Raw genomic sequence first — 16,319 nt, 5'->3', positions numbered from 1 at the left:
GACAGCCTTCTGTGCATCTATACCGCTAAAACATGTGCTAGGATTCGCGGAAGGGTATAAAAAACCATTAGTCAACATACGACAAGAACTAACATTAATTCGCTCAAAAACCGATGAAGACTGTTATAAAAGCGAAGCGGAGGTGAAAATTAGCCTTAGTAAAGTAACCTGGAAGGTTCCATACGTAATTCCTAACGATTCCATGAAGCTGTCTATATACAGTAGAATTGATAAAAATGTTCCGATCCAAGTAGCATTTCACGCTAGAGATTTATATGCGTATCCAGCATTGCCATCAACCCGCTCTTTGGTATGGCCGGTAAAAAGTAGCACCGGTTTTCAACGACCTCAATGGCTTCTGGTGGCCTTTCAGACTAAGAAACGAAACCAAAAAGGAGAGAATGCATCGCAGTTCGATCATTTAGGCGTCGAAAATATAAAAGCGAACATCAACAACAGAAGATACCCGTATGAGCAGCAGAATCTCTCCTTCGCGGACAACAAGTATATAGATGCCTACGAAGAATATCTAAACTTTCGGACGCAATACTACGATTCTGAAAGTAGTTCTCTTCTCAGTTACGAGGAGTTTAAGAAACAACCAATATTCGTAATCAACTGTACTCGTCACAATGAAAGTATTCATAATGTGGTTATCGACTTGAAACTGGAAGTTGAAACATCTGAAGCATTTGCAGCCGACACCTCCGCTTACTGTATAATTTTGCATGATGTTTTAATTGAATACGAGCCATTTACTAATATAGTACGTAAAATTTAATTTGCATAATTATGCGATTTTAATGTAGCTATTGCGAAAATATATAATACATTTTGAAAATGGTGCTTTTCTTTTCCCTATGTATATATAAACAACAAACTTATCACCAAACTATTTTATTGTTTCTCCTTCAGCATTTTCTCGGTTACATCTTTTACAAATCTTTGAGGGTGAATATTTACAATTTCTGCTAAAAATGAAAAATCTCTTAAACATGAGTGTGCAACCAACTTTTTTAGTAACTTAAGATTTTGACAGAAAAATTTTCCTCTTGACAAAATGTTTTGTTCATCGAACAGACCGTCCTTGCAAAGATCATCCGCTACTTCATCCGCAAAGTCCTGATAGTACCAGTACGTCGAATAATCGCTTAGAAAATCCAATTTTTGATGTACAAAATGTACAGCGGAGAGGAAACGATTTACGGCTTCTTCGGTTAGCACTATGGAATTGAATCCTTGACTTATTCTTATACCCCTACTACCATTTTCACAGTCAGCCAACGTAATTTTTATACCGTACCCTACGAACACTTCATGTTCCAACTGGTCGGTACTTTTAAGCATGAGTCGAATGTTGTGCTCGGTTTTAATAGCGGAAATATCGCTCCATTCGGAAATATTAAAATGCAAACAACTTTCTCGGAGTGGAGGGCAAAATATCTGCACCACTGGCTCGAAACTATTCCTCAATGAATTTCCCACTTCTAGCAAAGTTGAGCAATCGAGAAACATGGACCATGTTGATATTAAATCTTCTGCTCCTACAAGAAACAACGGGCTTAATTAGTAGGGTCATAATTATTTTCACCATGATCATATTACCTGTATGTGCCTCGACTATCTTCGGGGAGGGATTATCGACCCAAGTAAGGTTAATATTTGGATCATCATTCCATAAATCATCCATAATGTCTGCTATTCTCGTAACTAATGAATTTTAATGTAAATGTTGTTTGCTTTTATACGCTAATTTGTAGGTATACCGCTTTAGCACTAAATTCGTAATACGCGGTTCGGGGGCTCATCATACTTAGGGGTCGTTCCCTTATTTCAAGGACATTGACCGAAGCATAAATACAAAGAATGTAATATTAGAATAATGCGTCTAAAAATAAAGCATAAAGAAGATAAGATTTTTCGCACACGATTTAAGCGTCTTATCATAGCTGCTATAAATAAACACTATTGCGAGATTGCAGCTTCCCATCCTAATTATAATAACAAACAACGAAAATCGAATACGATGTAAGAAACATTGGAACCAGCCGTGGCAGCGCACTCACATCGATGGACCCGCTCCGCTAATGATTTATTGTAATGATTGTATTTCGTCAAAGCATATTCGAAAACCAATGTCATATTAGAATGTAATATTAGAATAATGCGTCTAAAAATAAAAATAAAGCATAAAGAAGATAAGCTCATTTCCTTTCTAGTTAGCAATATGAATAATTATTTTTCGCACACGAGCGTCGTACGTATTATTTTATCATTTTAACGCGCTTCCCCGCCAAATAGCCCCTAGCCCCTAGCCCCTAGCCCCTATCGGCGACACACCCCCGCGTTATACCCTTCTACAACTCGCAAACATCTCAACGCTCTCCGTAGCGTTGTGTGGCTTGTGAGCTTATACGGCCTACTAGGGGCATCTACCGCTCCTACTGCTACCCCATACGATTTACCCTCTACGTCCCTGCAATCGCGCTCCCCCCACATTCTAACAATACTTGAACTGCTAAACGTTCATATCTCAAAGCCTCGCTTAGCTCAGATGGTTAAGGCGGCAGATTCGTAATTCACGTATCGTGGGTTCGATTCCCAACGCAGATTGAAAAAAAAAAATTTTTGTCTATAGCAATCACGTGACCGATGAGGCGGGTCCAAAATAACATCCAAGATGCATAGGGGGGCGTGCTCGTCTCTGATTGGCTGTGACGTCACGAGCTCGTCTCTGATTGGTGTGACGTCACTTCCTGCGCCAGAACATACATAGGTATTGGTGTGACGTCACTTCCTGCGCCAGAACATACATTGGTCATCTACTTACATTGCTTGCGTGTATAAATGGTTGCGGACCGAACATCGCAGCAGTCTACTATCGAACGAGGTCGAGTACGAACGAAACATAGAGCGCGAAAAGCTGATATAAATTTCGAAGTGTGTGATATAAATAATCGATATAAATTGTACGGATTTTATAGTGTTTTAATTTTGTTTAATAAATATTGATATAAATCGAACCCGAATTTATAAAACACGTTACAGTAGTTTGCGCAATTTTATTTTGTTTCTCAGAAAGACCGATTACGTACTATACTGCATTCATTATAAGAAGGTAGTAGATGGCGCTGTGTTTGAAGATAAACACGCACAGGAAAAATATAAAACGGCACCAAATTATTGTAAAGTAGAAATATTCAACACTGCGAACAGATATAAATCTTTGACAATATCAACTAATGACACTTCGACAGTTTAGTTGGCAACATATACTACCACTTTACAAAATTCACCAGTCGTTTTATGTTTCATTGTAATACTGACTCGTGTTTTAACCAATCACAGTGAAGGTCAAAGCCTCTCTATGCTTTCGCTACCTTCTTAAAATGAATACAGTATAGTTTCGCATTTTTATCTAATAATAAGTATTTGACGTATGGGTCGTCCTTTTGATTGAAAGTGAATTTACACCATTATTAGAAAAATTATTGCATTTATTAAAATTGATGACATTGTAAAATGATAATGGTGCAGGTGTATTTAAAAAGTGTATGTTATACCAGCATAGTTTTACGTCAGTAAAATTTGTTATTATAAAATTGAAGATCATTCAAGTGTTTAAACAGTGATATTGTTTTATTTATTGTGGCTAATGCTGTTTAATTAACATTAAATTCGTTGCAGTTAGACTTAATTAAGGTAGTATTGGCGAAAGATAGAGGTTCGTGTTAAATTTAAAGTATTACTAATTGTTTTTAAATTTTATCACTTGTGTCTGCAAAACCGGTAAATTTAGAGTCTTTTGTAAATTGTTTGTGAGGATAAGTGTAATTAAATATTGTTGTTGTGACTTTTTGAAGTCAGTAGTGGATTAACAGTCCTATTTATTGTTTGGTTACCCCTGAAGTTCTGTCATCTGTCTATCATTATAGATTGAGGATTGTCAGGTATTTTTTCATCTTGTCTTTCATTATTCAAATGTTCGTTGCGTAATCTTAAAAATGGCGTTTTTAGCATTCTGCATCCCATTTAGAGTGCTTGTCGTATTCTTTGTAGCTATTGTATTCTATTCATACGGGTAGCCCGACCAGACAGCATTTAGGCGCACCGAAGGCCCGGTAGTTTCATCTGTTTCGCCACAGAACAGGACGTGTGCTCTCCTACAAGCCCACTGTTGTGGAGGTGATAGGATTTTGTCCATTGCTCCGTGAGGTAATCTTCCTTATCTATTTCTATTCAGTTCTAGATGCTAAGAAGACCCAGATTTGCCTAGGAAACCTGTTTTAAAGGCCCTGGACTGAGTCTGAGTCCAGTTTTGCACTTATTCCGTTGCTAGTGAGCTGTGGAGGTGAAAAGTGAGTGATGTAGTGTGAATTTACTCTAAAAACACGACTTAAAATTTTGTTTTGTGAAAGGCAAGGACGAAGTGCCATGTTGGTAGCTGCTAAAACTTCCGGTGCCACACCATTAGTAATTTCATGTCGTAATGGTCACTATTTCGGAATTCTTTATCGAGAGCTGTCACAGTCGCTAATAAAACATGGAGCACAGGTAAACAGTACAACACGGACGAAGTCCACACCTTTGAGAGCAGCACATACCTCGTACTCTTTTTATGCAAATACAGATCCGTAAAAACGATTCAATGGAGCACACCACAGACGCCAAAAGAAAGAGAAACCACTCCAAAGATAAATGGTGACAGCCAAAACACTAATCCCGTAAGACACGAAAGTCAGTGGCCTACCAAAAAAAATTACCATGCAAGCTATTGGAAAGCAGAAACTTCACTGAGGGGAAGAGAACGACGCGCAATACTGAATTAAAGAAGAGATAGCATTAAGTGCAGAAAAGTACAAAGCGTAAACCGTACGAGCAAGACAAAGAACTAGGTACAAGAAACCAATAATACTAGAATAACCTCTATCGGCAAAACAAAGAACTAATGTAATAAGAAATTTATACTAAGATAATAACAAATTTACTACAGGATTAACATCTTAAATAGATAAATAAATCGCGTAAGAACCAATAAAGAGAGTAATAATACTAAATATAAGTGTACGAATCAAATGTTACTTAAACAGTATTTAAATGAGTACTTTCAATCGGTAAGAAAATAAATTTACCAGTGTAAAGCTAATACACCAGTCAGGGGTTCAAGGCCCATTTACAGTCTTTTTTATTATTCTTTCCAGGTCAGATGGGAGTCTATGATAACTCCTAAATATATCACTGACCTGGTCAGACCCAGTTGAAGTCCTTGAAAACTGAGCCCATCAGCTCTCTATTCGTAAATGGAGCAACCTGTGTCTTTTCCGGGTTAACGGCTACTTCACTACCTATCCACCTATTTAAGTGGGGCCGGGGACATACCGAAATTATCGGAAATGCGCGTACAGATGAACTTGCCAAGCAAACGGTTAAGAATGCGGAATTTCCATTGCGTACAACAAATTGTCGATTAAAGCCTTGAAGCGACTCCTGCGTGTAAGTATTTTGTCGGAGACCAAGTTCCTGCTCCGTCTATTTTTCAGCTGAAGTCATAGGGCTACGAGATCCCTGATGCAGAAAGAATCATTAGATAAGACTCGATTCATCTGTCGACATAAATTCAAGCCCTAGTTAGCTGTCCCTCTTATAATAAGGATAGTCCTCCACCTGGCCCAGACCTCTTACTCGCTCCCTGTAACCCCTGGGTTCGTCTATGAGGCCTGTGTGCTTTACAGCAAATAGACGGCCCGTTAAACAAATAGTCCATTTACTGTGCTGCAAATTGCTGTGTAAGAAGGTTACTATGTCCATCACTGATGTACTAGGTTCCCCTCTTCTCTAGTGATGCTGACGGTTCTACCCAAAAAGTTCGTCGACATCTTGCTCGACCTCCGAGGGCACCGGTAGTAATACCAACGCCTTTTGGAGGTCGATGACGGGGGATTCAGCCCCCTCCGTCGCAACGGAACTGGGTCCCGGGGCTCCGGTGGAACCCTCTCCCTTACTTGGCGCAACCGGAGCACTCGTGTTCTTCTGAAATGTGAAGTCCGAGACCGCCGCGTGCACTTGGTAGATCTGCGAGAGGATTTTGCCTCCGGAGGCGCTTCGAGATGGTGCCCATATTTTCCTGGAACCCATATAACACCGCCACTACCTTGGTTACTTTAAAGGCGTGTCTCTGCACTGTCAGAGATGCGCCCAATAAGAAGGACGGTCCTCTCCAACTAGTCCATAGTCCATTGGTTATCGCATTTGGTCACAATGATACCCTGCGGATTAGGTGCTTCTTCTTAGACTGCCCTGAGCCATTCATGTTAATAGTGTCTTTTTGCTCTTTGCTAATTCATGATCGCCTTTTTTATTAGTTTGGCTCTTCTCGTAGCTGGTTTTCATTTCTCATTTATATTCCGTTAACCTTTCCGCTCTCTTATATAATTGAATTTTTCCGTTTTTTTAAGATAATTCAAAGGAGCCCTTGTACCTTTTTTGATTGGCCTTTTACGTCATTCTGAATAATCTGTCATTGAACTTTATCCAACCATCAATCATTACACTCGCAAGAGTTACAGTAAAATATTAATCATTTGGCGCAGAACGCAAGGATTCCACTCCTAGGTGATGACATTTAAGGGTGTCAGGTCTGGCATGGTGCTTTCAGTAGGTACCTTTCGGAATACGAAGATTACTTTCTCCGGAAATAAAGTGTGGGGAATTCTAGCTGGAATTATTTTCCTAAATTGTATTTCATTTTTTCTAGTCCTTTTTTCTGAAAATCGCTACAAATACGAGTTTTCATATTATTAATATAGGTAGGATATTGGCCATGTGTCAAAAGCTCCCTGACAGCACGCACGATCAGTACAAATTAAGGACTCATAGTTGAAAGTTATAATAGAGCCCTACGGTCTTTTACACATACCCATGTCAGACCACTTTATTAATTATTTCTGGAAGGCATTTAACCAAATTTGGAATTTAACGCAAACTAAAACGTAACCTCTGCCCGTTTAGCTTAACTAAAAACTTTATTTCAAAAAGAGGTTTACGCCTTTTGATCGACGGAAAACTTTTGGACGGGATTACAGGGGTGATAACTAAAGAAATTGGGCACAGGTGTGATAAATAAACGTAATTTATTTTTTACTTGCAAATCTCACCAAAAATAATAATGTTGGGTAGACTTTTGTCATTTCATTTTGCAAGAGTGGGTCCCATCTCTAAGTGTGCTGCCTTTTAGATATGAAAATAACAATAAAGTGAAGTGGCGCATGAAAGCGTGAAGTTTTCTATGGAAATGTACTTTTTAAACAAAGCTGATGTTTAAATTGTGTACCTACCTACGTATTTACTTTATAAATCGGCGAATTTACAATCTCGAAACGTCAAAGCATTCGTTACTGCAATGAAATTGTCACGCTCTCGCAGAATGCGGAGAACTGTATTGATCAATAGACTCTATTCGCAAAAAAACTCAATACAACACGTATACTAATACGCTAATGTCAACAATTGTAAATTTAAACGCATCAGTCTGTTTTAGTTTTATCGGTATTGAACGCATTCGCATTCACAATTTCCTTTTAGACAGTTCAGTTCTTACATTAACAATGACAGCTCCATGTCGTTTACACAAGTCCTTCCTGTCGCATGTTTCAGTTTCAATTTCTTCGTTTGATCTGAATCCTGACTTTCTTGTCACTATATTCCTTTCCTTTGGAAAAAAATCCTCATTCCATCCCGTGCTTTTGTGCTACAAAACAGAAACGTCTGAAAGAGTTTATTCAAATTTCCCGTACATGTGATTTGTTGATTTTGAAACAGATTCAATAGCGTGCAGTATTTTCAAACCAGGGTTGGCACTCTATATAATTAGAGATATAACTACGAGTTGAGTTTTGTTCACAATTACTATTAAAAGGTGTATAGCAACGTTATAATTCAGGGTGGCCGTATTGTAAATATTCGAAAACGAGAAAAAAACCCGTGGGAAGTAATTTTCTCTGGTCACTGCCCCCCCCCCCTTGATAACTGAGGCTCTGGAAGTTTGTACTCCTGCTCCAGCAGAGACTAAATATTTTTTTGTGGTAATTCCAGTCTTTATCCCTTCTTTGTGTTGTGCCTACGTACTTTGACCGTTGGATCTATTCTGCGTGCCCCAGTGTCTTATTCCGAAAGAGGCAGTTTGAAATTGATAAGTTTCTTGGATTGTCTTAGTCCAGGGGCAGGTTCGCATAGACGTTCCCACGATTTATTGAGTTCTTATCATCCCTCCAGCTGGACTTGCTCTTGCTTCATAGTATGGTTTCGATTCACATTGGGGATGGTTGGTGCCGGCTGAGCGAGGCGATCAGGGTCCTCGTTACCGGATAACCTCTCATGGTTTCATGGTTTTTCACCCACCCGAACGCCAATACGATTACCTTAGAGGTTAAGGAGAAAACTGCTAGAGACTTGAAAACTGTCTTTTGACCGCAATGACCTTTGCGCACTTGGTTACAGTTAAAACCTCGGCTTGAAATACTGTCGGCCTAATTACAGTGGTATATAATCAGAAGGGTAGGTTTCCTACCCATAAGGCTTCGACAGCTCATTAAGACCGTGGTGGCCTTATTGACGGCTATGGTTATCCTCTTGTCTAGCAGGACCCCTAAGTATTTGCATTCTGGAGTGTACTACAGCTCATGCATGTCCAATCGTAACTTCCGAAGACTGAGTCTTGTTCGCTTGGTAAAGGGCAGTGTTTGTATCTTGTCCGGGTGCATTTTTAGCCCCCGAACCATTCCTGTACTGTAGGAAAGGCACAGGTCACACGCAGTTTGCCTTCACCATAAGTGCTAGGTCGTCTGCATTCGCTATGCAGTCAAAGCCTAGGCCGGCTAGGAGGTTTGCCAGTCCGTCCATTACTAGACCAGAGGAGAGGGGACATTACAGACCCTTGCGGACAACCTCTGGTCGTGGCCACAAAGACTGTTTCCGATACCAATCTTGTTTCAATCGCCGTGATTTCTAACAGGGCTTTTATGATATTTATCGTTGATCAATTGAGTCATATGACGGACAGTTGAAATCCCCCTCAATACCTATTGAGCAGACTAAGGTCGATTGTTTGTCAAGCATGATTTTCTCTGAAGGGCGGTCTTCGTAGGGCGTGCATGTTGGTTGGAGTGAAGGGTTTTTTTTTCTGAAGGAACTTTTCCCTTATGTATTGCCTTACTATTCTCTTCGTCGTTTTAATGATGAATATGCTGATAGGTCGGTAGGTCTTGAGTTGGTTCCTGGGTCTCTTGCCTGCCTTTGCTATAAAAACGACATCTACCTTCCTCCAGGTTTTGGGAAGATAGCTTCCCCTAAAAAACTCTACTAGAATCGGCGTTAATGTGCCAGTACCCTTTATAAGAAGAATGGGGAGAACTACATTTCCTCGGGCAATTTAAAATGTCATCTACGACATCTTTTCCAAGACGCCCTTTTTGCTTTCCCTGTGGTACTACTATACTCAGTGAAAGACGTTTCGATACTCATACCACACCCAGTGCGCGTGACTTTCTTCCGGTGGCTTTCCTGCGCTTTTCAGTAACTTCTCGTACAGTGTCCAATCGTTTTTCCACTTTTTTTAAATATTATTTCTTCTTTTGTTATTCTTTGTTCTTTTTTAATACTCTTAACATATTTTTTTTATATTCTTTATCTTCGAATAGTTTTTTTAAAGGTTCAAGGTTCAATATATGAACATTGTTATTGAGGTAACCTGTTATGTTCATAAACAAGTAAATAAATAAATAAATAAATAAATAAATAAATAAATAAATAAATAAATAACTAAATAAATAAATAAATAAATAAATAAATAAATAAATAAATTAATTAATAAACAAATAAGTAGATAATGTTGTACGAGGATCCTGGTGTGAATGTTCGGTTTGTGTCCTACCTTTATACCAAAGCAGATTTAACCTAGGATTTAACTGTGGTCTGATAGAGAGGGCTCGTCGTAGACCCTCCATCCCACTATTCTACCTGCCAGATAGGGGGAAGAAAAGTAATATCCAGGATTTCTTTCCTGTTCCTAGTTACAAATGTTGGCTCATTTGGCGCTTCAACCACCACAGTCACTAGGTCTTTTGTTATGAAGTCTGAAAGAGCAAAGGCTGCTTGTTTCGACTTTATGAGAACCGCTGCCATGAGGCCATTATTACCCCTTTCGTAAATCAGAGTCTCTGCAGAATTAGGATAACGCTTTGATAAGAGAGTTGCATATCCATAGTTCCTGTATGCTGGCCACGCCTAGGTTTTCTTTGATGAACCTTGTACAAAGTGCGCCGGTGGCCGCTTACGCCTTTGTGTAGGTTCACCTGTATAAATTTTATGTCGGCCATTATGGGGCATGAAATTATTATTTTTGGTTCCCCTTGTGTCCACTGTACCGGTGGCGTAAAGGATGGTTGAAGCTTTCCCGGACTTTCATTGGTATAACCTTGGTGGGTTCTACTTTGAGTGTTCCACAAGAAGCTTCTTTGAGCTCAGGCCAGCCTTATTCGTGGGTTGGGTATGAACACGTGAGGCTTTGGAAGACCCTTTTCCTTCCGAAGTTCAAGTTGAGCTCCCTCCCACGGTTTGACGATTGAGACGTGACCGGGCGTCCATGCAGGGGAGCACTTTTCTTGGCAACCGATTCGTAGAAACGGGACTTTGTCTGTCCTTCACCGTCAAATATCGCTTCGATGATTTTAATAATTCCAACTAATAACGGGGGATGGTATCCCGCATCCCTTCCTCCTTGAAATGAGCAGTTGAGGGAATACGACGGTTTTTTTTTGGGGAATTGTCAGCGCTCCCATGGGAGGAATAAACTGTCTTGCTCCTTTTACTGCTCTTCTCGAGTTTAGCTGGCCCTCCTGAGGCCTACCTTAGCGTCGTTTCGATTTTTGAACCGCTTGCGAGCGGCCACTCATATCGTTATTTATGAGGTGGGCTTTATCGCTATTCGATCGCTTGTTTACGTGCTACATGCTTGTTTGGCCCTGAGTGCCTTTTTTTCCTTCAGCCTGATTGTTTTACGTCAAATAAATTGATTTCATCTGTAAATGATGGGTTTTCCGATTAATCGATCCCAAATTGGCCCAAATAAGAGTTCTCAAAGTTAAATTTTCCTATTACGTACGAGAACGGCAAATCTTCACTAACCTAACCCTGCATCGTCGGTAAGAACACATGCAATCCAACTCGAACTCGGATAACATGTTCTAGCAGAAACTTCATTTGAAGGTAATGTCATTTAAAATGTAAAGTTTAAAAATACGCGGGTATTGCCCGAATGTACAAACTTGGTTTTACCGTAGTGAAAGCAGGCGCTGGAAATGTTAGAGGAAAGGGAATTTGATATTTTATATTGCTACGTAGCACAATTAAGAGCAAAATTTTACGCACTCTAAAGCCTTGTGGTTTTGGCCAAAATAATTTTTAATTATTCCAGGCCAGCGCCTGGTTTAGTTTGTAAAATCAAAAATAAAGCCAACTCGTCCTGCCATCTTCTTTATTAAACTACCCCATCTACCAAGCTACCGGTGCAATGTATAAGATGGTCCATTTAGACCTGTATATGATGTTAATGCCTACTATCATCGACTTCAACCACAATGAACCAAGAAGAACCAATTTTCTCTCCTTTTGTGTACGCTACACATTCGAATCTTTTTTTAGGACTAATTTCAGAACAAAATAAATCGCAATACGCTTCGCTTTACCTCTAATTAAACACTTTTTTGGCAAATAATCCATTGCAAACGTTCATTCATTTTACAATGTAGAATCAAACAGGGAATTATATAATCAGCTGTAAATATCACCCCATTTTAGGTTACTCGGAACCCCTATTTGCATACTAATTTCATGGTTAATCGGAACGGATTGGTTATTTTGTGATTATGTCAACTGTTGGAAATTCGAGTATTTACCATTCACAGTAATCGGAATCCTTTAATAACATGCAAAGTATTAATTTAGTTTCATAGGTGTCGTGTGTTGTTCCTTTAATAACTAATCCAGTTGCTTTAGTCGCGTAACACTTATGCAAATGGCGGTATAGCTTAAGCTGTGGATTCGGTAAATATTTACCGTTTATGTAAATGGCGGATTGAATTTATAACTTTGTCGGTTGAATACTTTATGAGGATACGTTAAAAATAATATAAAATAGTAGAAAGTTTAGCACTAACCCCAGCGTTAGTGCATACATAATTCCTTTTTCACTCTTATAACGTCCCAAGTGGAGCGGATTGCTGAAGTTTGCGACCTCAATTAAGTTTTCATAGTTGAAATTTGAAAGGGTCAAGTGTGATGGGCAGCATGAATAAGGCATTCAATCTTTTGCCGTCCGCATGTTGTAGTATTTATTAGTCTTTCGTAGAGAACTGCTTAACATTCATTTATATCAGGAAGCAAGCTATGAATCTAACACAAGTAAAAATGGCAAATCACCAAGAGAGGTACGTACAGGAAATCTCATGAAACTTAATATTTCCTGCCAATTAATTAGAACTATCCGCCCCTACCAACTTTCGATGAAATAGCCAAGGGTTAATGTGGAGATATAAAATTAGACGAGACCAGGCAATAATGGTTCATTAGCATGTACTGATGTAGTAATTCGTGTTCATTTGAGAATCTTAGTCAAGATAAGATAAGATCAGTAAATTGTCTAGAGGTGACTAACGTGGTTGCGAATAAAGAAATCCACAGACGTTGGCATTCACTTTAGCGACTGTGTTGTGGCCTTTAAACGAAGAAAGTAGTTCCAGTGTAAATGTGCGCAATTTGTAATTATTTGTTTAAAAGTAATGAATGCTCAGAGCTTGAAACTAAAAAATTGAAGGTGACTGGTGTGAGAGTGGTAGCGCAATTAAATAATAATTGCTTGAGCACCTACCACGTTTGTAGAAAATCCAAAGTGTCTTTATTTTTCCAATCGCGAATTATTATTGAAGTAAATAAGAATCTACAATGAGCAGAATAGTATATTCTATAACGAGTATGGAATAGAGTGTATTCCGCGCGAGTGGAAAGTTCGTCACACGAGCCGAAGGCGAGTGTGACGGTTCCACGAGCGTTGAATACCTATTCCTTACAAGTAATAGACATAATTTTTTCTACTACTACGACGAATTTTTGCAAAATATGTAAAACAAGCAGGGTTAACTATAGACAATTCACACACACATGCGGACGATGGAAATTACCTTAAGGCCAGTTCCGCAGCATTCGGTACCGGCTACTCCGAATTAGGTTGCTCCTGCAGTTTTCCTAATTCGCTAAGGTAAATACCGGAGTAGTATAGGGACCATTCTTAAGGACCTTCTGCAAGGCACCCTAAATAGCATTATGCGGGTCACTCTGTACTTGGGCGTATGCCTGTTGAGGGCCCAAAACAAGAGGAGGATAATAAATAAAATTAAAAAAAATAAAAATAAAATTAGTACCTATGGACGTCTATGTACGGTGGGTTGACGATAACAGATCCCTTGCTGGCATATTGACAGATATTTGTCTAAAATGGCTGCTTATAAAACAAATTCCTACGACAATTCTCTTCCCTCAATATTACCAGAAAAGGAAAACTAAACTTTTCTGTGATATTATTACAAATGTGCCACATTATTGAATGATGCCCTGGTCCAAAAGCAAAACTGCGCAGTGTATCGGCGTGGATCTTTTAGATTTAAGATAAACATAACCATAAAGCGATTAAACGTATTCGAGATTGCGACCCGGAATGTAATTCATGATTGTATAAATTCAAATACAAAATGCTACAAAAGAGGACGTTATGGATGCAAATTAGAAATAAACAATGTCATAGCACTACTCGAAAAATTTGTATGAAGGTATTACGAGTGTAGTAACATTGTTAGTGAGCATTTATATTTTAGGTTAGTTTGAAAACTTCCTGGAGCGAAAATGTGTTCTTGGATGACCAACAACGTTGAACTGTTTTGATATGGATGTTCTTTTGTATAGGCAGTTGAGGTACATTTGAATTCATTGTAGCAATATGCAACTTGATGTTTGGTTGTAGGTATACCAACGTGGGTCCCCCGTAATTGTAAACTTTCGTTGTACGTTAGTTTTCGTATTGGGTATTCTAATTACAGTTCTACAGTTCCACCTAAGTCTTGTATGTGGTCGATTTTTATGTTCCACGAACACGATTCGTACTTACGACAAGCACCACTAATGCCAACTATAAGAGCAACCTTTAAATGTAAAATAGATATGATGTAACGAGTAACGATTTGAATGTGTAATGTTATAGTAGATATAAACTGTCGAGGGGGCTTTTTGAATAAACATTTTTACTTTGCTCGTTGATAGAATTTTTGAGCCGCTGGATTGCATTTTTAAGGCCTGCAACTTAGCATGCATAGCTGCTTATATCTACATAAATTGTTCAAAAGTATCGTAGACCGCACCATGGAATACGTTTTCCACAATGTGAATGCTTTAATTTCCTGTGATAGTTCGCTAAAGTAAATTAAGTAGCACTACGTTCTCTGAAAATGAGTTGGTTTTTTTCTTGATCCTCCACTCCAAAAATTTGCTGTATGTATGTTCCTACACTTTTGGTTTGTCATGAAGTAAATTTTTTTGCGTGTTCTGCTTCCGCGGTGATTTCCGGGGGAGTATTTGAAAGTTCCATTAAATCCTCACTGGCCACTGCTATTCATTTTCGTGCTACCGGCCCTTAAAATTCAAAATCTGGCGCAAGCGTAATTAAAATTTTGACAGTTTAAGAATTGTGCTTTAGGATGTCCTGTATTAGATGTCGCCACATGTGCTCATTCCACATAGATATATAAATACCTAGATACAGCCATCCTTAACAAACGTACCTCGGTTTTTAAAAAACATATCAAAGAAATTTGTACATCTCTCCATTACTTTCTAACCAAGAAGAAACATGTTCTATCTCTTTTTATTGCATTAATTTCTATGTCGTACGCGAATCGGACGCTTAAAACAAACTTAGCGCGTCCCATAAGTCATGTGACAGTTGACACATTTCACGATCGCGCGAAATCAAATCTAACTAAATGGCCGGTTTATTCACTAAATATTATGTAATTATTGCGTTATCAATGGAATACGAATAACATTAGTGCTTGCCATAATGATAGACGCGTCCATAATTGTTATTCCTGAAATAGTTTTATTACATAGAGCTACGCCATTCAAATTTGGGACTATGTTTACCTTGTTTGGCATGATGTGCTGCAGTGAATTCATTGCTGGCTTACAGAATACCAAAAAAACCGTAAGTAAGTAAAGTTTATGTTCAACATTTTAATTTTAATTGCATGGTTTTAGGCGTATTGGTAACGGAGATTAAGTTGCGACAGGAAGTGAATTCGTTTCCAATTATCATTTTGGCCTATATGATGTTGATGCAGTGCGTTTGTATCATATGATCACAAAGAAGGATCCGTGCAATATTCTTAGGAAAACGAGATTTATAGACTGTGTGTGCGTGCAATATCAAATTTTGGTCGCTACGCGTCTTGCTTCCCTTTCGGCATATGTTGTACAATCGGTGGGGTTTCTTTTTGAAATTATAGTGCTAATTGTAGTAAGTAAGCTACACGCCGTGTACATTTATTTAAAATAAATACAACATCTTAACAATGATATCCAATTGGTGATAATAATCATTTAGTCAACATTCATTACGTTTGTAAAAGTTCACAATCCGAATCATCATCAGATGAAATTGACAAATCCGAATCATCACTGTCAACTTCAGAAACATCAACCAATATAACTTCTCTTTTAAATTAATCACTTTCCACATGTTCACACACTTTCTTCCAGTTGTCAGCTGTAATTTTTTCAAATTCTTCATTTGCCAGCTTTCTAAATAACATCTTCCATTTTAAATGTAACATTTCTTTGCTGCTATGCAATTTAAATAAATAAAAAGGCGGTTTATTTATGTTGTAAAGTCTCAAATTTGATAATTTTCTGTGTGATTTGTGCTAACAATTTGATTGACAGTTATAATAAATAATGCGAATCTTGCCTTCCATGCTCAGGGTACCTCTATAAAGGATAGCGCTATACGTAATTAATGTGCCGAAAGTGATGGTAATAGATGGTACGTCCTTTTGAACTATGTTGGGGTATGGCTGTATCTATGTATTTATAATAATCTATGTCATTCCATCACAAGAGCTAGAATGAAATTATTCCACTTCACTAGCAGAGAATAGGCGAGATTCTGTTGTTAAAAAAGAAGCAAGTATGACGTGATTCTAAGGTAGTAGTAGAAAAAA

General features: G+C 38.5%; 1 protein-coding gene across 1 annotated transcript; it reads right to left on the bottom strand.

Moving 5' to 3' along the window:
- On the bottom strand, positions 1 to 2,003 carry LOC116182903. Its single transcript, XM_031503461.1, has 2 exons — positions 1,606 to 2,003; positions 1 to 1,544 (listed from the first exon to the last, which is right to left on the bottom strand). The coding sequence occupies exons 1-2, from the start codon at positions 1,688 to 1,690 to the stop codon at positions 898 to 900; spliced, it is 732 nt and encodes a 243-aa protein (XP_031359321.1). The 5' UTR covers positions 1,691 to 2,003; the 3' UTR covers positions 1 to 897.
- Positions 2,004 to 16,319: the final 14,316 nt, after the last annotated feature.

The sequence above is a fragment of the Photinus pyralis genome, unplaced genomic scaffold (assembly GCF_008802855.1).
Source record: "Photinus pyralis isolate 1611_PpyrPB1 unplaced genomic scaffold, Ppyr1.3 Ppyr1.4_unclustered_Scaffold8008, whole genome shotgun sequence".
NCBI lineage: Eukaryota > Metazoa > Arthropoda > Insecta > Coleoptera > Lampyridae > Photinus > Photinus pyralis.
The sequence above is the reverse complement of the archived record's forward strand: the minus strand, read 5'-3'. Positions and strand labels throughout refer to the sequence as shown.

Excerpts from the sequence above, each read along its gene's own strand:
- LOC116182903 (XM_031503461.1), bottom strand. The coding sequence starts at position 1,690 with ATGGATGATTTATGGAATGATGATCCAAATATTAACCTTACTTGGGTC. Across the intron at positions 1,545-1,605 it reads GATAGTCGAGGCACATACAG|GAGCAGAAGATTTAATATCA; the intron begins GTAATATGATCA and ends TGTTTCTTGTAG.